Consider the following 23,479-nt stretch of genomic DNA (forward strand, 5'->3'; position numbering starts at 1 on the left):
TTGTTAACAGATTCATTTCTGCAGCATTTAAAATTAGCGTTCTGTTGTATGGATGAGAGCGTTTCCAACTTTTCACTATTCTTTGCTGTGATATGTGTTCAGACTTAATACTTTAAAATATTTTACATCACATCAGAGTCTTGGCCAGTTTGATTCTCTTGTTAATAATTTTTCTGGCACCCTACACCTAGATGCTCCGGGGTAAGTGTTTTGGGGGCATAGTGCAATTGGCCTTGATTCCTAGTGTGTATGTTCTGCTGAGAGGACAGGGTGGGTTTATAGTTGTGAAGGAAGTGTCCTGCACAGGTAACATGAAACATCCTGTAGCTCTTAGGAGGTAGAGAATAAGACTTGACTCTTTAGAAACTTAAATGTATATAAGCATGGAAGCGAATTGAATTCACAGTAATTCGTGGGGATCATTCACTTCATAATTCTTGTTGAATACTTGCACACAATCTAAGAGCATTATGTCCTTGTGACCTGATACCTTCTAGGAGGAAGTTGAGCCTCTGGCTGCACACTGGGCTAGGTGCACGTTGGGTGTATGGACTAAATGTTTTCCCTCTCCTGTCTTTCTGCCAAGGTCAAGGACCCTAGAAGAGGATTTTTTTTTTTTTTTTTAGAAGAGGATTTTGTCACTATCTCTGAAAATGTGGTTTTTAGGAACCAGTTCTTATTTTTTAAAGTTGTCAATGTCACTGTTGTGATCATGAAGTATCAAGTGAAAAATAGGCAGATTGATCTGTACTGGGTAGATGATAGCCATCGAACTGTATACATTTCATGGGAGTAGAAAAAAGCTGAAAATGAAACACATCACCATTTTAACAGTGGCTGTTTCTTGGCGATAGGATTCTGAAGCATTGAAACTTTCTTCCTACTTTTCTGTAGTTCCAGATTCCTAGAGTGAACATGTGTTATATGTTATAATATATGGGGATGAGGGAATGAAAATATGGGACAAATATTTTTAGAAGGTTTCACATGAGGGAGGGTGCGGTGGAGAGAACCCACAAAGATAGGAGTGGGTAGTTACTTTTCCACTGAGTAGGAGGCCTGCCAACCCGGAGGGAGCTCTCTGACTCCACCCTGTACTTCTCAGAGCCAGGGTTTTTGAAATCCTTTGTGCTAGTTAAGGACTAGCATAGTTAGCACAGCTAAGTAAGTATGTAACAGATTTCTATTATTAGTTTATCTTTGCTGAGTCTCCCTTGATTGACAGAGAGTTCTCCACCCAGAAAGTTTGATTTGTTTTGGCAGTTGGAGGAGGATTCTTTGGAGTGCTTGTTATCTGGAAAAAAAGGAAGGTTGGGGAAACCTGCCTTTTCCCTACTCCCCATATTAAAAAAAAAAAAAAAAAAAAAAAAAAAAAAAGGCCAACAAAACTGTTTGGGTTGGTCCTGGTGAGCATGCCTAATCTAGGGATTATGCAGCAAGCATGACCTGAGGGCTGGTTTTGTAAATGTTACCAAATCTGTTACTTAACCATAGATGTTCTTCCCTTGGTTGTGTCCCAGAGTTAGGGTTCAGTGGTGGAAACCAGTTCTGTGAGACTGAGATAAACTCATCCCTTAGGTCTTCACTTTGTTGGGCAATGATTTGAAAATATTTTTTTCTTTCTTTTCTCTTTTCTTTTCTTTTCTTTCTTCTTTCCTTTTTTTTTTTTTTAAAGATTTTATTTATTCATGAGAGAGACACAGAGAGGCAGAGACACAGGCAGAGGGAGAAGCAGACTCTCCACAGGGAGCCTAAAGCAGGACTCAATCCCAGGACCCCGGGGTCACGCCCTGAGCCGAAGGCAAATGCTCAACCTCTGAGCCATCCAGGTGCCCTGATATTATTTTCATTACAAAAATTTAAACCATCATACGGAATAAAATAAATGGAATTCTATCAAGTCACCAAAAGTTAACTTTTATCACGATAAAAATTACAGTTGCTCATGGTAGGATACTTTAAAAATTATAGTAAGTACAAAGGAAAAAATATCACTCATCTCATTATCCATGTAGGTTAACCATTGTTAACATTTTGATTCTGTTTCATTTCAGTCGTCTTAAACAATTGGATATACATACATATTCTGACTAGGTATCTGTCACTAAACATTGTGTTGTGAGCATTTTCTTGCAGTATTTCTGGTTCTGTTTTGTAAAAGTGACTTCCTGTGGCTAGTAAGTGGTATTATTTATGGTTGGCATGAGTGCAGATACTTTTTATTTTTACGGTGGCTGCCTTAAGTATTAACACTTCTAATAAATCCAGGTATGTGTTAATTGTGATATTCTTTGTTGCTGGACCCAAATTGATAGATTATTCGGGCTGGCAGGGACCTTGATCGTGGAGTTCAGTCCTTTAATTAGAGAAATGAGAAAAACCATCCAGAAGAGTTGCCCTTTGCCCAATATCATTAAATTATTTAATGGCCTAAAAATATTACTGTAGGAAACAGCTGTTACCTCCCTTTTGCAGGTTGAGAAACTGGGGCATTGAGAATTTAATGAACACAGTTTTGAAAGAACCAGGTTGTGTTTTTTACATGGTGTTAAGTGGGGAGGAAAGAGAATTAGCAGTAGTTCAGTAGTTTAGTATTGAACTGGCAAAGCCTACTTATTAAGTATTTTTTAGCCACCATTTCGTGGATTTGATGGAGTATATATGTGGTCACCATTATTCCCTCACATATGTGTGCAGAAGTCTTTTTTTTTTAAAGATTTGATTTATTTATTTATTTATTTATTTATTTATTTATTTATTTATTTATTTATTTATTTATGATAGAGAGAGAGGCAGACACACAGGCAGAGGGAGAAGCAGGCTCCATGCTGGGAGCCCGATGCAAGACTCGATCCCAGGACTCCAGGATCGTGCCCTGGGCCAAAGGCAGGCGCTAAACCGCTGAGCCATCCAGGGATCCCCCCTCCTTTTTTTTTTTTTTTTTTTTAAGATTTTCATTATTTGAGAGAGAGCGCCCACACACATGAGCTAGGGGAGGGACAGAGAGGGAGAAGCCAACTCCTTGCTGAGAAGGGAGCCCTACACAGGGCTTGCAAGATCCCAAGACCCTGGGATCATGACCTGAGCTGAATGAAGGCAGACACTTAACCAACTGAGCCACCCAGGTGGCCCCGGAAGTCATTATTGATTGATGTTGACCATGCCTGCTTTTCTGCGAGGAATTAAATAATTATTTTTTCCTCTGCAGTTAAAAAAAAAAAATCAATATTTAAGAAAGCATAATTTTCAGTGGAGATAATGAAGTGATTTTTGAAGTTTTGGTATTTTAAATCACATACTCAGTATAAACACTTTTCATAGGCCTTTGCAAAGTAGTAGATGCTTAGAGTATTTTACAGTGTATTTGAGAAAAGGAATATTATGGTTCTGTGAGTTTTTTTTTTTTAAAACAAAGTGATATCCTGAGAGGTTAGCTAGAAGAATGAAATGGAATGGTTGGCAATTTTCAGTTTCACCCTGGGAAGGACTCTGGCCTGTGGTTATGGACCACACTAGCTTTGCGGACCTGGAAGTGTAGCAGTCAGGGCCTGTGACCATGGCATTCACAGCGGTTCACCGACCTGCTGCCCTGTGAAAGTTGTCCCTGGACAGCCAGAGGTGCTCTCAGCAAAGCCTGCTTCCTGTGTGAGTACCTATTGTGGAGCCTCGGTGGAATGGGAGGTCTGTGAGAAGTGGTTTCCCACCAGCACACAATGCTGCCTCTCCGCAGTGTAAATACACATTCCACTCGGGGTCAGGCTAACAGTGACTGGCCAGGAGGCCCGCCCTCGCAAAGAAAGATATTTTGGAGTTCCATTTATTTATAGTGGCCAGTGGAAAATGAATATGCCCGTTAAATCTATTTTTAAAAATAAAAGGGATGCCTCCTATCGGGTATTGTTTGTTGAATGCAAATCAATTAGCTGTGCCATATTTTAATTTTGCTAATTTGTTGCTCTAGGAGATGAATTTCACAGTCTGGCTGACTTGTCTGTATTTGAAACTTGAATTTCTTGTTTTAAGAGTTCTTTGTAGGCAACAGAAAACTTTTTTTTTTTTTTTTTTTTTGATTCTTTGATGAAAGATGGAATAGGCTATGGCAAAAGAAAATAAGTTAGTGACCCCAGAAAATACTAGATCAAGTAGTCTGGGTTTAGGATGGGCTCATTGAGCAGTAAGTGAAGGTCTAAAGATTAGAGAGGGTATGATTCTTCCTGGGGAACGGCAACACAGTTTTTTTTTGTCTTTGTTCCTTGGACTTGATTTTTTTTTTTTAAACCATTTAAACTTTTATTAATCAAACAAAACTAAACTCAATGCAACTGCTTTGTTCTTGCATCTTATCCGACCATATTCCAGAGAAGCGATTCTTGATGAGGACTTAAGTGAGAACTGTGAATATACAAGTTCTATCAAAAGTGGGATATTGGGGATCCCTGGGTGGCGCAGCGGTTTGGCGCCTGCCTTTGGCCCAGGGCGCGATCCTGGAGACCCGGGATCGAATCCCACGTCGGGCTCCTGGTGCATGGAGCCTGCTTCTCCCTCTGCCTGTGTCTCTGCCCCTCTCTCTCTCTCTCTCTCTGTGTGACTATCATAAATAAATAAAAATTATAAAAAAAAAGTGGGATATTACAATCTCTAATAAAGTTAGGTAAATAAAATTAAAAAGAAAACAAATATTAAACACAGAAAACTCTCCCTTAAATATCAGGGGCCTCCTTTAACAGGCTCCAGTGTAGCTCATTTGCAATCATAAAAAATTCATCAAGATCAATCATTATTGCACAAGCCCCAGAGGAAAACTGAGGAAACTCATGGGTAATTTTCACAGCTCCATTAAAAAGTCCAAGATCAAAATGATGGTTATTTTCTCTAAACTGGACTTAAGATGCACACATCATGGTTGCCTTGGCTGTTATTCTTACAACTATTGCCACAATTCCAGGGATTTCTTTAAGGGACTCTCAACTTAGTGGTCCCATACTTTTCTTCTTCATTGGAAAGAATAACCATTTTTCCAGTAGGATATACCTTTACCAGCCTCCTTGTGAAGCAGACCAGCCGGTCAATGAACTAATAAGCTAGCGTGCTGGTGCTGATGCGTGACCTGGGCATCGGTCCATCAGGTCCTCCATAATTGTGGTGTGAGTTGATCATTTGCTTTGAATGCAGGGCGTGAGTCTGATCAGGGGAGTTTGAATGGGAGTTCCATCTAGTGGACCTGGATTTATTGGAGTCAGGTCCTACCCTCTTCCTGAACTCTAGCTTTGTGGACCGTCCCTGCAGGGGAGGACCTGGCCCTTGACTCCATCTTCTTATCCCTCCAGCCTACTGCTCTTAACTTCCTTCAAGATTTTACCAAATGAATTTGTTTCACCAAAGTGCTTTAAAGAATGTAACATGAAGTCCCAGAGTGATAAATCCATGCTAGAATTTGGATAGCTCTTCATTTGTGTTAATATGTTTCTTGTTCAGACTCTGTCAGGTGAATTGTGGATGTACAGAATATAAAATAAGGACAGCCATCCTGGTCTACTAGACAGTGAATTTAAATTTTCTTCTTTTTACATCTGAGCAGCTTGGTTTGATGCATTGGTTCTCAAAGTGTGGTGTGGGGGATCTTGGGCATTCCTAAGACTCTTTTGTGAGGTTTGTGAGATCCTAACTATTACTAACTCTATTTTTTTAATTTTTTTTTTTTAATTTTTTTATTTATTTATGATAGTCACAGAGAGAGAGAGAGAGAGAGAGGCAGAGACACAGGCAGAGGGAGAAGCAGGCTCCATGCACCGGGAGCCCGATGTGGGACTCGATCCCGGGTCTCCAGGATCGCGCCCTGGGCCAAAGGCAGGCGCCAAACCGCTGCGCCACCCAGGGATCCCCTATTACTAACTCTAAAATGTTATTTGTCTTTTTCCTTCTCTGTTCCTCTGAGTTCTTCAGTCACATTAATAGAATTAATGGTGTGTTTTTTATGCATTTTCAGATGGAGAAGTATGAAAATTTGAGAACACGGCTTTTGTATCAGAGTTGAAATTTAAAATTTTTTTGTTGGAAAAATTTTGAAGTCTGTTAACAGACTCTTCAGATTTAGAATTTGCATGATTTCAGCTTAAAAGTATCTTGCACAGAGCAGAACCTAGATATATATTCATTAAATACATGAATCCTGCCCCTTACATTTTCTTAACAACTTATATTAATTAATGATGTCCTCATTATTCACAGGGTATATTTAGAATATAGGCAAGCACCATACAAACATTTAGGTTCATCCATTTGCATGTAAAACCATGTGTGTACACCAGTCATTACTTTTCATCTGTTAAAACCAGCCTCCTTAATGCTCTGTGGTATGTGACAGGGTTTTTTTTTCCCCCCTTGAAAAGAAATTTTTTTTCCTAAAGAATTCCACATTTCTGTGTTTTTAAAAATGTTAGTTTGAATTAGTAATATGGTTTGCGTGCATTATCTCATATTAAAATTTTATAGTAATGGGCTAATTCTGAAATTGTAAATAGATGTTCTCTTACAGAAATCTTTACACCTGCTAATTTGTTTCTTTGCAAGGTTTGTCATTTCATGTGAATTTTCTGTTTCAGTACATTATAAGGTTTAAGAAACACCTGGTGTTTGCTTTATGTTCAGTCACATTAAGTGAAATACTAAGCTGCTTATATGAATGTCATCAATTGTAGTGATTTTTCAGAAATAACACCCTGCTTATAAACTGATTTTCAGTGTATCATATACTGTGCTCTCATTGACACCCACCTCCTTCCCACAGAGGTGAAGAAAAGAATCATATTAAAAAAAAAGAAATTGAACCAGCATCTACGGTTAGTAATGAAATGTCATAATCAGAAATCTTTAAATACGTATTTAAGAATAAGTCAGACATCAATGATTTTAATGGTGCAGATTGTTTTCCTTATAATGTATGTTACATGACATCTTTATCGGTAAACAAAACTGAATTTATAAAACAAGCACGGTTGAATTTTATATGAGCTGATTAAAGAAATAATTTGAGTATTCTCCTGGCTGATCAGAAGTGAAGATTGAGGTGTAGGGGGCATGTTTTGAAGACAAATTCATCTTCTAGAACACTTAAGACTAGAAAAGAGGCCACAGCTGGGAAACCAAATTTAGACACTGGAGCTTATCTCAGATGAAAGGTTTCATAGAGCATGGAGGTCTGTTGACTTTGTGTTGTTTCATCAGAAGTGTCCAGTGTGGATTTACTGAGTATAATGTTTCACTGTATGCTGTTTAACCCCATGCCTGTATTTCTAGAATCCTAGAATTCTAGTTCAGTGCCTGGCATATAGTGGGTGCTCAATAAATATTTGTTGCAACAAATGGATGATAATTTTGTTCAGGTCCTTTTGTTTGATGCTATTTTGGAAGATTTTTTTTTTTTAGATAAAGATTTTATTTATTTATTCATGAGAGACACACACAAAGAGGCAGAGACACAAGCAGAGGGAGAAGCAGGCTCCCTGCGGGGCGGGGGGGCTCCATCCCAGGACCTGGGATCATGACCTGAGCCAAAGGCAGCCACTAAACCACTGAGCCACCCAGGTGCCCCTAGAAGGTATTTTTCAATTAAGTCCTTTTGAGATATGGAAAATAATGGAATCCTGAGACCCTTTGTAGCAAAGGCCTTGTTCTAACAGCCTCCTCAATAACTCGCTAAGCTGCCTTCCCTTGTGAAAGTAATTTTGCTTTTGTATTTAGTCAGGGCCCATCTCATTAAAAATCACCGAGGAGGATATCCCTTCAGGAGTTTAAAATCAGATTTATGCAGGGGTTTTTTGTTGTTGTTGTTCCTCCCTGATTAAGTTTTAACCACCTAGACTACATGATAATACAGTGAATTTGCTTAACCTTCCTTAAGTTGCTTTAAAAATGTTCTAAAAATTGTTAAAATCTGCATCTGGGTAAGGTTACACACACACAAAAAAAACCTCAGAGTTGCCTTTGTGTAGGGGAGCAGCTGACTGGACAGGAGAGAAATGTACTTTCATCAAATGTCTTTGAAAGTTACTTTTTGAATTTTGTATCCTGTGCTTGTTCAATTTAAAAAAGGGGGAAAGGGCAGTCTTGGTGGCGCAGCGGTTTAGCGCCGCCTGCAGCCCGGGGTTTGATCCTGGGGACCCGGGATCGAGTCCCACGTCGGGCTCCCTGCTATATGGAGCCTGCTTCTCCCTCTGTGCCTCTGCCTCTCTCTCGGTGTCTCTATGAATAAATAAAATCTTAAAAAAAAAAATAAAATAAAAAATAAAAATAAAAGGGGAAAAAAAGTTGACACTCAGTAGCCTATTAGTTGTAGGTGCACAACACGACTCAACAATGATGTATGTACATTGGGAAACACCATCATTATCTAATTTTTAAGACCTATGAATTCTTCATTGGCTTTTCCAGTTCTGTGTTGATTGTGAGATTCTTAAATATTATAAGCAGCTGGCTAAGAGAGCAATGACTCCTATGGTCGCTTTCTGTTTGAGTCCCCTTGGGCAGAGTACTCACTGGCTGCTGCATCTGGCAAAGGAGAACGCCTCCTACTTCAGGTGGAAATCACGAGGCTGGACGAGCGTTAATGTACAGATGCTTCACCCACTGCCCTTGCCCCACCAGGCTGAAGGAAGAGCATTGGTCAGAGCTCCTCTGTCTTCCAGAAAGCAGTCAGTGGTTTGGTGCTTATAACATACATTTCCCCCCAAATAAAAGGTGTTAGGCATGGCTGTTAGATACTCAGTGGTTTCACAAGAGTGAATGTAATTCATGATATGTATCTGAAAACAGAGTAGTAAAGGTACATTTTTTTTTTTTTTTTTTTTTTTTTTAAGGAGAATCTAGAAGTTGTGTTAAGGAACCCATATTACAGACGAAGAAACAGACACAGAACCTGTGCAGGAGTACCACAGATGACAGGCAGTGCTGTGAGGGTTCCAGGCAGGTGGTTGTGCCCCAGAGCTGGGTGGGGAGTGAGATTCTGGTCCTGGGGAAGAGAGCATGTCTTTGACTTCCCTCTCATCTCTGTCTACCTTCTCTGGCAGCTGGGAGATAGATGGGTGAGGGTGGGTGGGGCTGTGGGGGTGGGGGGGTAAGGCCTGGAACTGAAGGGGCCTTGAGAAATGACCTTTCCATTCTTGGCCTGTAGTTTTCTAGACTTTCTTCAAAGTTCTGCAGAAAGGGATATAAAGAAATGACTGCACAGTCCAAATGTCATTGAAAATACATATTTTCAGTTATTCTCATCCATGGCTAAAGTATATGAGAAAATTAGCTTAGATATATGTGTAAATAAGAGTTCGTAGCTTTGGAAGGTTTCCTTATAGGTGCTAGATTATCATCCTTGGGATGTCGGATTTATTGTGCAGACTGTAGCTAGAGTTGAGGTGTTCTAATAAAAATGTCTAATTACACCTGTAAACTTCTTTAAACATCATTTAAAAACAATGAACAAAGCAAACAAACATTTGGTCAACTGTTGTTGTTGTTGTTGTTGTTTTTGGTAGATGGGCCCTTTTTCCTTTTAGTTAATATTTGCAGAACCAAGTTGTTACTTATATATACATGGATATGGATCTCGGGTCCAGAGATTGTAAATATACAGGACATAATTTTTTTTCCCCTTCAGGTTTTAGGTTTCCTTAAAGATTTGGGACATCTTGGGAATTGGGTGCTATGGAAGCAATATTTATGGAGAATTATACAAGTAGTCTCAGATGACTCTAATGTTTACAAATAATCCTTAGATGCATAGACCTCTCTCTCCCCGCCCCCACTAAAACAGTGCCTTCTGTATAGTAAATTTGAGTTCGGACATGGCTATGCTTTGCCATTTAAACAAAGCAAATTAAAAGCACACACAAAAAGCATCTAGGTACTCTTGAGGGCAGGGCCTACATTAGATTACTTGGTATCCCTCCTTGTTCCCCAGATCACCATGGACAATTCTTTTTTATTTGTCGCATAAACCATTATATATTCTAATCTGGGGCAGCAGCAACATGGTGGTGTTTTGAATCCAAACTCGATTTCCTAGGATTTCTTTTGTGGATTTAAACGCTGTACCTAAATATCCTGTGTTTATAATTGGATGCAAAAAGCAAGAGTGTTTTTAAGGTTGAGAACTTTTTTAGACAACTGTGATTTAACTTCGCTAATGAACCCATATCAGACAAGAAGACAAATTCCAGACAATTTGTGCCTCAACCGACCAGCTGGGTGCATACCTCCAGGTACTGCTCATGTCTCAAGAGGTTTTTCTGCATGAGCAGTTATCACCACTCCTTCTTTCATTCAAGTGGCAAGCCATGGCAAGAGTCTTTCTTCCACAGCTGTGTGGAACTCAGCTGTAAAATTAGATTTCATTGGCATAAAAACAGTGATTACCATCACTATTTGCTCAATACATTCTTTTTCCAACATTTACTTAGATTCTTCCTCTCTTTTATGCAGAAGGCTCAGGTTCTACTTTTATAAGTAAGAGTAACTATAGGTTTTCAGAGTTTGAGTAAACTTTTCCTAGCTTGAGTTTAATGTGTATTAAGTTGGCAATGGTGTTTGAAACATGGTCTGTTAAGAGCAGAAAGGAACCTTAAAGGCTAATCTCTAATCTTGTCATTTTATAAAAGGAGAAATAAAGTCAAATTCAGAGTAAATGGGCAAACCCTGGATTAAAACTCAGATTTTGCAATACTCAGTCCTGGGGTCGCTCTACTGTAATGCTGTTTACTACAACTCACTAGTCCTTTGAGCTCTTGATTGCAGAGGGAGCTGTGAAAAATCTGATAAAATTCTTTAGTCCCTCTCCATGTCCTTTTTTTTTTTTTTTTTTGAATAATTTGATTTATTAAAAAAAAAAAAGAGAGTAGAGTATGTTTGCCTGTACCCAAGCACCTTCCCAGCTCACAGAGTATGGGAGAGGTGAGTGCAAGCAAAAGCACTAAAACCACCCCAGTTTTCTTGTGTCTAGGTTCCTAAATGGCCACAGGCTAACCTGCATGGGCAGAGCTAGGCGCAGGGCACTGGTTTCATGTTGTAGGGAAGGGAAAGAAAAGCTCTGCTCTCATTGTCGTGGGCAAGTGGTTAAAACAGATGTGTGTTGATTGAGCAGATTTTTTCTCAATTTCAGAGGTAAAGATGATTGCACAGTATTTTGTTTGTATCCTTTTCTCCCCCTCAGGTTGCTGTTGGTGTTTCCATAGTTATCATTAGAAAGCTGTTTCTGGTTTTGCTCAGAAGGCCAGAAATGACAGGCATATTCAGTTTCTAGGTCTTGAAATACCAGTCAAGGTATTTTAAACCCAGTGTGGAGCAGTAGGGAAAGAGTTTTTTGAGGAGGAGAATAAAACAGCAAACGATAATGGCGACATTACAGTGGTTGTAGGAATGTGTACAGCTAACTTTTCCTTCTCTCTCCTCCTTTCTCCAACGCCTCTCCCCCGCCCCTTGTCTTTCTAAATCTTGCTCCTAGAGCTTACAAAGGAAGACCACACATTAGGGAGCTGTCAGTCTTCGTGCCTGTTGGCATACGTGCATAAAAGCCATGGCTATGAGAGGAGGTTCAGGAACATAGTTATTGTTTCTTTTTTTCTATGCTCTGTGATTCTCTTGTCAAAATTTGACTTTTCTGCATTTTTATTCCTACAGCTGTGGTGCAAACAAGTGCAAATCAGCTGCACAAACGTTTGTCATAATAAATTTTTATTAGACTTATAAGTTTTATGTTGGGAGCCATTTAGAAACTTGTAATCACTCATAAAGCATTAGCTGCCTAATAGTCACATTGTTTTAAAAGAGAATACAGTAATTTCTCAGTAACCTCTCAAACCCCTGTGCCCCACACATAACCCAGCAAAGCAAAACCCCTGGTTTCTGTGATTGAGAAGTTTGTCCAGTTGTCTTTCTGACTACTGCTGGGGTTTTTTGTTTTGTTTTGTTTTTGCCTTTGCAACAGGAAAAAGGTTTTTCCCCCCTTACTACTATTATATAAATCGCTAGAACCTTTACCTGATACATTTGACAGTTTTCTGAAACCAAGCCCACGATAGCTTCTCGCAATTAGAAATCAATTGGTATTTTTGGTCGAGAAGGAAATTTTCTTGAAGTGTGAATCAATCTTTGATTTTGCTAACGTGCCCATGACGATATTTTTCTCAGGCTGTAGAACCAGCATGCTGCCAGCAAAATGTTCACCTGCTGTTTAGATCATGCAAATGGGATTGGTTCATGTGTATTTTGTTGGAAAACGCACAAACGTTATGGAATCCTGGTTATCTTTGGTATGAATTTTGAAGATGATTAATATTTATTAGATTATTTATTCGTCCAGTCGCTATATAAAAGCTTCCTGTAATCGATGGGTTCCCATCAATTTCCCTTTTGTCAAGGAACCCGTTTGGTTTCGGAAAGTGCATTTTAAACTGCAGAAGGGAAGCAAAAAGTTAACACAGATCAGATGCATTCTTCCTGCATCAGCCTTTTTAGACACTTCCCTGGGATAGTCTAGAAGTCAGTCAAAAACCACATCACAGTGTGCGTAAAGCGAGCTGGGGAGCCTTGCCTCAGTGCTGAGTTGAGATTTAACAGGGAGAGTCCCCTCCTTTGCGTGCAGCTGGGCTGGCCTGTTTGGTTCTGATGGTTATACTTTGTTCCTTTTGGTGTTGTTAAGGTTTCTTTTTCTCTTGTCATCTGAAACTAATTTGGGTACTGTACTGCTAATTCACATCTTGAATTAATGTAAGGAAATTTGGGTCATTGGCCCACGGAGTGAGGGACAGGGACATTTTGTTACTAATTTGAAGGCCAGGTCCAGTGACTTGAAACTCTCCTAGCAGTGATTAGGGCTTTGGTTTTTTCAAGTTAGAAAAGCTTCCTGGTATATAATTGCTTTCTCTGGCCTTTGGAAATGGATCTGCGGTTCTCTCCTGAGAATCAGGTTTTTCATGAATTTGGCCAGTATGTTTCTTGGTATAGGCTCGGGCCAAAATACCATGGAAAACCTTTTTAGACTTGGAGTAGGGGAAGCAAAATACGAGGAAAAAGTAATAAGCCAGTTGCCTAGAGTAATGTAAAAACTGAAGACCTTTTGTAACAGTCTTTTAAAATAAGGTGTTCTTTAAAAGCTTTGGGGCATATTTGGATGGAGTTACATGTCTTAGTAACAGTGAGGATCTGTTCATTTTGTTTCTCAGAGGGCCCAGCCCCCACCCCTGCCTGCCCTTAGCTCGGGATGTCTTCTCTTAATGCTGGGCCTTGCTAGCAGGTAACGGAGATGGCAAAGGACTTGCTCTTGTAGGAGAGGGGGAAGGTAACCACAAGTGCTCACGTGGCGTCCCACCCCTGTCAGTCAAGACTAGAACGGACTGGGCATGAAGCATTTGTGGTTTTAGTGTTCGGATGTGTGGTTAGGGGGAGAGGTGGTGAAGGCCTGTGGTTGTTACCAAATTCTTTGAAATGGAAGTATGGGTATAAAGAACAAAATGAAGAATAGGAGCTCTGTAGGTGGTGGTGGTGGGGAGGATAAAAAAGTTCAGAGAATGAGGGGAAAAAAAGCGTTGTAGTAGGGGTCGTCTATTTTCCATTTTTTAATCCGTGTTAGTTTTACGGCCCATGGTTATTCTTCATGTGTGAAGGCTAGTGGTCTAAAGAAGGGGGTCCTTGCAAGAACTTGGTTGTGTGCGAGGGGGACAATGTGACTGTGGTACAGCCTTGAATAAAATACATGAGTTCTGGGATCCATTTGGCCAGCTCAGATACACATCTGTCTAGAGGAGAAGGAACCCAGACCAGGAAAATAAGGGTCTTGTCAAGGTGGTTTCTCCCGAGACTTTCTGACTATAACAAAAAACAGTCTAGCTCAGTTTTCCAGGGATTACCCATCTGGCCACTCAGCTTCCCTTAGAGCTGATAATCAGCAAATGATCAAGGAAAATGGTTGAAAGCACGTAGGGGAGCTTCAGTGACCCCACAGGCATCATTCCTCTTCCGTGTGTGTACATGACTAGCAATCTGGCTTCTTAGCCCAGGGAAGATGTAAGGCAGCAAATTTAGGATATGGTCCTGAAACGCGAGAGGATGTGGTTTACAGTATTGCTCTAATGAGAAAGGGGGGAAATAAAAATTACACATAAGATCTCAAAGTAGGGCTGAGTATCTCTGGATGTATCAGGTCTGAATGCATTCAGTCCTGAACACCTTCACCTTGTGATGTGTACACGGTATTGTCCTAAACCATAGCCCCACATCCCTAAGAAAAAAATAAAGTTGTGGCCAGCCTGCTCTATCATGAAGGAGATGTGTCCTTTCCATCTGCAGTCATTACGAATAGAGTACGTTTTGGTCTCCCGAGTTAACCGTCGGCGTAATAGGCCTTCCACGTTTATTGCTTCATGTCTTCCTTCCATTTACAAAGTTGTCAGGTGTCTGGTATGCCTCCTCCAAGCGGTGGGGTTGAGGCACACCTGCTTAACTGGAGGACCTGTACTGTTTGTTTGGGTTACCAGTCAAAACAGTGGAGACTCACTTTTCAGGAGCTGATTGATCGAATGATTGATGCCTAGCAAGCCTTCCTAGCCTTCTGGCTCCACTCAGTCTTTAACTGTCAGTGGTTCGGGAGGTGTGGTTTTCCCAGTTTATGACCTGAGTACTTGACTTGGCACTGGTATTGGGATAACTCTCTGCTTCTCTTCGCCCCGCACCCATCACTGGGAAATGACCAAAAAGATACTAGTATGGATCCTAAGTTTTACGTTTTGCATCCGTGCTTTTCATTCTTTTATAAATCCCCTTCTTGCTTTTTCTCTTGTCCTTTCTTCAATCTGTGGCGCTAAATTGTTTGTATCCCGTGATAATTTTAAAGGCCAACTTGGCAGTTGCCTTGCTAAATAGCGGGCGCTATCTTGCCTCGAGATAACTTACTTTTTTCAATATATCTCTTGCATTCCAGGCAAATTAAACTATTCTATGTGTGTGCACAGAGCCTAGAAATGAGAATTTAGATACTGTCTGCTGCTTTTCTCCTGCCCCCACCCCGGTGAATCTTTGCCTGATATTCCACTTAGGATAAAGTCTGGTTTACCTCTGATAAAACTCTGTAGGGATTAGAAAACAGGCCGTGGATTTTAGCAAGCCGGTGGCCTAGGGAAAAGAGGATCAACAGCTTCGGTTATGGAGAAGTGAGGCTCCGTGCCAGAGTTCAGGGTGGCTTTTATTCACTTTATTCATTCTTCAGTTTCCTCTGTGATTAACAGTGTGGTTGAGTTTAGACATTAGGAGTGTGTGATGTTTATAAATTCTCACTGATTGCTGTCTGGGTGATTGTCATATTATAGTTGGCTTTCTTTTATGTACAGTTCACCCCGTCTTCCCCTCCCGGCCCCCCTCTGGGTCATCTGCAATAACCGCTATAATATCTATGAGGTAGATAATCCATTGTAGTGGGGGGGAAAAAGGATTCAGGCATCTTTTTTTCTTTATAGAATAGCTGCATTACCCAAAGTTGCCTGTACAGTTTTCAAAAGCAAATATAATAGTTATCTCCTTTTTGCCAGTGGGCGTGGTTTCTCTGGGTGTTTTCGTGACTCTGTGTGAGTCTCCCCTCCTCTCCCATCCTACATCTATAGGACCTTTCTAAGCCTCATGAGGTTCTATCCCCTTAAGCCCCCAGTTGGCAGAGCCTGGAGTTTAACTCCATAATTTGGACCTGACATCTGTGCTTGAGAGCGTTCTGTTAATAGCAAGTGCCATTGTTTAACTTGGCACCCACCAGAAGTTTTCTTAAATTGGAATTGTCACCATTAGATACGTTGGCTTTGAGATGGTCTTTGGTATTAGGGACAGGAGACCAGGAACGCCTGAATTTTGTTTCAGATTACAACTGTCTCCTGCCACCCGGTACCTGCAGTTATCCCCAAGAGGCAGTGAGAACTAGGAATACAATAACACTGGCTAATAGGATCGGAGTCTCAAGCCCCAGTACTGCAAAATCCGGCAGCTGGGTTGGACCCCATGGAGCATAAGGAGCTACACCCCAAAGTAGGTCCTGAACTGAGGACCTCAGTCCTGTGTGGTTTGGGTGGATTGGGGGGGTGGGGATCATTATTTGCTATTCTCTGGCCTAATGGAAGCTCTGAGAGGCTCAAAATACGTGGGGGCAGGCCCTGAAGTCTGTTTGCTCCCGCTGCCTCTCGGGGTGAGAAAAAGAGAAGCGGGTTCCATCCCTGCACTTGTCCCTGAGATGACCGGGGCTGCTCATGTGGCAAAGGGCTTTGGCCCAGCTCTAGCAGGGAAGGGAGGGAAGTCCGAGCCATAACCCGCACCACAGCCTCACCAGCAGATGCCTTAGAACTGCTCCTGGGAGGAGTCGGGGGGGGGGGGGGGGGGGAGAGTGCTACTTCACCCCGGGGGCTTTATACTCAGACCCTGATGTAAATTACTGCCCTGTTTATCCAACCTGCAGTTTGGAAGAAGCATGAAATAAAACATTCCACTTAAGAAACAAGCCTGTGTAGCATCAGCAGTCTGGGGAAAGTAGCTGTCCTGTCCTCATGCACTAGGAGGATTAAGTATATTAGGAATAAAATTGAAATAGACATCAGTTCTCCCTTATTTGACCTACTCAGTCAAACAGTGATGTCATGATAGTGTCAATGGAATTATCTTCGTTAATTTTATTGTGTAAGAATCTGTTTCCTTCATCAGGATAAACTATTGGGCTTTGGGTTTTGTACTTTTTATTTGCTTAGGAACTGAGTAATTGCCTCATAAAACAGCATGATGGTACTATTAACACTGAATTATAAGACCTGTTATTATAGAATGTGCTTTCCTAGTTGGGACAAGACTTCGTTGTTTGGTGCTTAAAATAATTAGTTTCTCCAAATGGGGTTATAATGAATAGTGTAAAATTTTACCTTTTTAAAATAAAAAACTTTACAATCTCTTGGGTGGCTTTTATGCATCATTTGATACTTCCAGGGAAGGAGTTTCTTTTGGGTGGGATTGCAGGAGAGGGAAGTATATTTAATGTTCAGAATGGAGGGGTTTAAGAATGAGAAAAAATGTTTTCTGTCACGTGTCTGAGACAAATTTGAGACCATCATTAAATGATTTGTCCCACTGTTTTTGCCTGATTTGGATATTGAGTATTGAAGGATTCATTGATAAGATACCCTCGAATTTGATATTGGGGGGAGGGTCTTCATTATGAATGATGAATATATATGTGTATTTATTTCTGTATGGATTTAAAATGTGTCTTTGTTTACTCTTCTTTGCAGGTGATATTAAACTTTTTGTGCCCTAAGTTCTTAGGCATAAGTGAAGGGTTATATAAGTACTTCTTGAAGAACAAGTTATAATTCTAAATAGGAATTTGTCATTTTCCCCACTGTTGAATTGGAAAGCTAGTTATTGGTAGCAAGTACCATTTTGAAATAAGACTGGGGTTTGTGCTGTTTTGAGTATTTATATGAAAATCATTCTGCGGAGGCAAGGTGGTCTACCTGAAAGCCTCAGCCTTCCTCCGCACCAGGCCCGTGGGCTCTCTCTCAGATACAAGGAGGTTCAAGAGCTGCACGGTGATAAATGTATAAATGCACAGCAGGTGCATTCAATTCAAGGAAATGACGAGGGCAGAGAGAATTAGAACATGATTAATTACCAAATTAGTGACAAGGTCAGAAATTGCAACAATTGCAGTCCAACCTTTGTTAACTTACTTGGATTAACTGCTTATGAACAGTGTTTTGATCCTAATGAAAGGGAACACCTGTTTTTATAGGCCATCCTCTTTGGCCTTATTTTCTGTAATTAAAGGTAATGATACCACCAGTTTTTGTTTGACACTTGACCCCCTCACAGTATTTTCTCATTTTAGCCCCAGAAAGATCCCTGGGGTAGGGTAGTTACTATTATTCATACGTTTAAAAAATTTTTATAACAATGATCAAGTCTAGGTCCGGGAGGTTATGTTCACACGGCTGCTTGGAGACTGGAGTCGGAGGTTTAGTCCAAGCTGTTTCCCTGCTTTTGCTTGATTTCCACTCCCCCCCACCCCCACGCCTGCCTCAGACCTGGCATAATAATGCAGCACTATGGGATTAGGATAATTTGATTTTCAGCTGACTTCGTGATGGTGCACTGAAGTTGCTGATGTTCTTATAAGTGACTTTTGGGGGTCCTGAGTCCTTTCTAAGAAATGGCGGTTCTTTTGCAGGAAGCCAGTTGAGGGAAATTCTCCATGAATGTACGTCACAATGATGATGACCGACCAGATCCCACTGGAACTGCCACCATTGCTGAACGGAGAAGTAGCCATGATGCCTCACTTGGTGAATGGAGACGCAGCCCAGCAGGTGGGTGTGGGAAGAGGGAGATATAAGGTCAAACTGTGCAAGTGGAAAACACTAACCCAGGCATCGTTTTAGCTTGCGATTCAGGGATCTGTGATGGTGAACATTAATAGTTCCAGAGGTAAGCGTTTTCGTTGTAGAATTACTAGATGATTTTTAAAAATATCCAATTACAGTTTTTGTTAACAGGAAGTCTTGCCTCATTCAGTTGATACTACTGTTGAAGCATCAAAAAAAAGTCTGATTTTTTTTTTTTTTTTTGATGGATCATTTTGACAATGTGTACAAATCTTTGGAATACAAGGACTGTGTATTCGTGTCCTCTGTTGTACTTGACTGGTTGGCCCGGTTGGCCAGAGCAGGACACTCAGCAGGTGAGTCAGGTTTTGATCTCACACCGGGGCTGACCGACCTCGGCAAGATGCCCAGGCCCACAGGGACCCCCGCCTGGCCCCTCGAGCGGTGCTGCCAAACGTAGAGCCCACTGCTCACAAAGGGACAGTACTTATTTTCTGTAAAACTTGTTTGTCAGTATTACTGAATGTCCCAAAATAGAAAAGAGATTTCGGAACTCATTTATGTAGCACTTGGGAAGAAGTTTAAGTGGTAAGTAAAGCTTTAAAAAAAAGATTACTAGATGAACTGTTCTGATAACAGATTTTTTTTCTTGACTACGAAAACTGGGTTTGCTCCATTTTACACCACACAGATATCCTTTGTCTCTGTGAAGTTCCTTAGGAGCATGAAAGTAAAAGTCTGTCTTATGAAAAGTAAAATTGGGAACAATGGCTTGAGAAATATTTACCCAAACTGGATCAGTAATTCAAATAAGTTAATCAGCCATTCACCTGATATCCGTATGTGCTTGCTTTTCCTCCCCACACTCTATCCTGGTACCTGAACACCCTTTATCCACTGTCGTACAGTCATACTTTGTGTCTCTAGTTGGGTCTTACTTTGCTGCCTGACTTATTTATATTACTTTCTTCTGCTTTAGACCATGAACCTCTCAAGAACAAAGAATATCTAATAGGTCCTCAGTAAATGTTTGCCGGTGGAATGCATGTCGCCCCTTCTTACCACGGATACAGTCATCTCCCTTCCTGACTCTTTAATCTCTCTCTGGGTCTTTTCCACCAGACGTACTATAGTATCTTTTACCTCAAACCCACAAACAACTATGCCTTTCCATCACCCAACAGAACAAGATGCTCTCCCCTGACTCTGCATCCCTGTGTAGTTACCACTTCCTGTCCCTGCCCCCCTTACCCTGGGTGTTCTCTGAGTAGAGCCTCTGCTTCCTCAGCTCCATTGCGCATCAAACCCAGAGTCTTCCCTTGCATCTTGTCGTCTTCCTCTCTCGAGCCTGTCAGCAAGGCCTGTTGGCTTTGTCTCAGGAGCATTTGCTGAAGCCATAATTTGCCACGTCTACTTCATTTGCGCTGCTGCTGCTGGACTCCCAGGCCGGCATCTCTCACCAGGGTTGGACAGTCCTTCTCACTGGTCTCTTCTGCTTCTACTTTTGCCAGCAGAAGATATTTGCCATACAGAGGTCGTTTGAGAGAGTTTCCAAAAATATCCACATCAGGGGCACCTGGGTGGCTCAGGAGCATCCGACTCTTGGTTTTGGCTCAGGTCATGAGATCCAACCCCGCGTTGGGCTCTGCACTCAGTGAGGAGTCTGCTTGGGATTCTCTCTCCTTCTGCCACTCCCCCTGCTTGCACATGTACACACACTTGCTCTCTTTCTCGCTCTCTTTTTCAAACAAATACGTAAATAAAATCTTGAAAAACACCCACATCATGTCAGTGCCCCACTCAGAGCTGTCCTGTCACACCTGGAGTAACATCCAAGTGCAGGGCGGTGGCTGTCAGCCTTCTGGGTTTAGCCCTTGCCCCTTCATCATTCTCCCTGTGCTCTGCTCCCAGGAAGATCTCCAAAGTGCCATGAATAGTTTAAAGTGCAGCGTCTGGTCTCCCTTTTCACTAACTAAAAGGAGAAAAAACCCAAGGTATTCAGATGTGACTCAACTTGGAAAGCATCGTGGGACTCCGCTCAATCACCTAATTCCTGTTTGCATATGTACTTGGAGCCCTGAGACCACCTGTCCATATTTTTTTAAAAAATATTTTATTTATTTATTCATAGAGACAGAGAGAGAGGCAGAGACACAGGCAGAGGGAGAAGCAGCCTCCATGCAGGGAGCCTGACGTGGGACTCGATCCCGCGTCTCCAGGATCACACTCCAGGCTGCAGGCAGCGCTAAACTGCTGTACCACAGGGGCTGCCCACCTGTCCATATTCTTGTGCTCTATTTCTGTGTTTTGATGGTTTCTTCCTCATTGCTATAATTTGGTGTGCACAGAACACCCTTTTGTAGTTTATGATCTCCAGCAGCCTTAGAGTTTTCTAATTCTCTCTTCAGAAGTAACCTTTCTTGCACCTACAAATGACCAAAATCTGAAAAGACTACGGACATCTTCAGGCCATGCAGCATGTCACTGCTCTCCGTGTCTACCTCAGCTCTAAGTAGAAGCTGCTTAATAATCTTAGTTAATAAAATCACATTTTTATATTTTATTTAGGAAGCAGTCTTTAAAGCCTGGAATGAGAAAAGCTGCTCATTTGTTTTATACACCATTGAATCTCAAACTTCTCAAACTGGCGCTATGTGTATTCTAAAAATCTCACTGGGGGGGCACTTGGGTGGCTCTGGTTGAGCGTCTGCCTTCAGCTCAGGGCATGACCCCGGGGTTCTGAGATCGAGTCCCACATCGGGCTCCCTGCAGGGAGCCTGCTTCTCCCTCTGCCTGTGTCTCTGCCTCTTTTCTCTGTGTCTCTCATGAATAAATAAATAATTAAGAATAAAATTCTCATTGAAGGGAAATATTTGTCTTTCTAATCAGGTATGATTGTTCTAACAGCATGAACATTTATAGGTTAAGTTCCTCTTATTGGGACACAGTTGTTAAGTGGGCAGAGTGGTTTGAAAATAGCCATCTTAGCAGGGTCAACCCAAGATTTATCCTGCCTTGAGGTTGCCTCTGTGTCCTTGTGCCTCGGCCTGGGCAGCAGCCTGTGTGCCTGACATTTTTCTTCTCTCCCCCTCCCCCCCGCCGGGGCTCCATCTGGGTCTCCCTCATTTCCTCTGCTCTTTCCTTTGGGCTCTAACATTTAGCTTTGACCTCGTATAGCAGTATCCTCGGGGGCCTTGTGTGGAACCTGGGCTAAGACGAAGGGGAAGACAGACCCAAGGAGCAAGCAAAACCAAAATCCATGGGAAAATACCGGAGAGGAGGTTGGGAGAGAGGAGGCATGGGGGGTTAACCAAAAAGAACAAAGGCCAAAGGTCCAAAAGTCTGCATGAGTTTTGAGTACTTGCCTGAGACACTTGTTGGTATTTGCTGCCTCCTCTTAAGGGCCCGTGCGGTGTGATGCTCAGGGGATCTGTGTTCAAGGATCAGGACTCCTCAGAGAATGTGAGCTCTCCAAATGTTTTCTGTTTTTTTTTTTTTTTTTTTTAATTTTCTGAGCATACTCTCAAGATTTTATTGTCTTCATAATATAACAAAATAGAAGCTTAGAACTAGATCTCTTGGCCCTTTCTCTTCTTATCTCCTCCCAGTTCAAAAGGCTTCATCTCTTTTAATTTTTATTTTTAACCAATCTCTAAACCCAATTTGGGGCTCAAGCTTATAACCCCGAGATCAAGAGCAGCATGCTCTACTGACTGAGCCAGCCAGCTGCCCCGGTTTGCGTCACTCGATAGCCGGCATTCTCTTAGTTCTGAAGTTGGGCCCAACACATCCAAGCCTAGCACAATCTTCTCTGTAGTTTTATCCTTTTTGCAGAAAATCGGCATAGTTGGCCCACCAGAGCCACTGTGCTTCCTCTCCTAATGCCACTTTCGCTTGGGCATAAAGCGATCTTTGCCTTTTTTGTACTGTGCCATTTTGTGAGATTGGTGCCTGCCACCCTTCTTGCACAAAGCCTGGTGGGTTTTAGGACGTTCACCATGTTTGTAAGAGCACTATTGGCATGGAGAGCTCTACTCATGCTTTGAGGCTTTCACTGTGCTGTGCATCGGAGGCGTTCATTACCTTTGCATCTCAACCAGGACCTGTGGAGACACAGGGTTGACCTCAATGAGGGACAACGCAGGCCCTGCCTGGCACACCCTTGTGGGGGGGGGGGTGACATTTTAAGGGAGGGTCTGCACTTGAACCACCTGTTGGATAATACCATCATAGAGAGCTGCCCACTGGCCACGGAACTATGCCTCTACATGTGTCAGGAGTATATATGGCGAAGCTTACCTTGTGTGTGTTTACAGCATCCTTAATACTTTGCAGCTGTGCAGAGGACATTCTAAACATTTCCGTATATGCAAAAGAACCACCACAGTCATGAGAAAGCTCTCCAGTCCCCCACAGGCCACCGCCTCCTCCTGATTTTTGTCCTGATGGTTTCTGGATTTAGTTAGTTCAAGTTCTTGCCAAGATATGCTGCTCTGTTCTGGCCCTCTAAATAAGAGACTGTTAATTTTCATTATCCAGAGTCATGTTAAGTTCGAAGCTTTGGTTGGTCATTTTATAGGGGTAACAGTGAAAGGATGATTCTTTCCTCAACATGAAAAGTCATCCTCATTATGAATGAAGATTAAAAATATATATATTATCAGCTAAATGAATAAGAACAATAGTGAACACAGTGTGGACAGAAGCAACTCAGCAGCTTTGCTTATTTAACAGCTTTATTGAGATATCCTCCACATGCCATGTAATTCACTTATTTTTAAAGTATACAATCCAATGGAATTTGCTATATGGTTGTGCAACCATGACCACAATTTTAGAACCTTCTAATCATGATAAAAAGAAACTCTGGTGCTGTCGCTTCCCAGTTCTTCCTTCCCCATACTCCTAGGCAACCTAATCGACTCTCTCTCTGTAGGTCTTTTGCCCAATCTGGACATTTCATATAAATGAAATCCTGCAACATGGGGTCTTTTGTGTCTGGCTTTTTTGACCTAGCGTAGTGTTTTCAAGGTTCATCCATGTAATGGCATGATCACTACATTAAACCCTTTTTACTGGCAAGTGAAACT

General features: G+C 41.6%; 1 protein-coding gene across 1 annotated transcript in view; it reads left to right on the top strand.

The window, feature by feature from the left end:
- FNDC3B (fibronectin type III domain containing 3B) overlaps positions 1-23,479 on the top strand; it is a 339,644-nt gene that overhangs the window by 54,753 nt on the left and 261,412 nt on the right. The window contains 1 exon segment of the mRNA XM_025425602.3: positions 18,236-18,374. Within this exon segment, the coding sequence (XP_025281387.1) occupies positions 18,264-18,374 (111 nt within the window). The 5' untranslated portion in view covers positions 18,236-18,263.

This window comes from Canis lupus, chromosome 34 (assembly GCF_003254725.2).
Source record: "Canis lupus dingo isolate Sandy chromosome 34, ASM325472v2, whole genome shotgun sequence".
NCBI classification, from domain to species: Eukaryota; Metazoa; Chordata; class Mammalia; order Carnivora; family Canidae; genus Canis; species Canis lupus.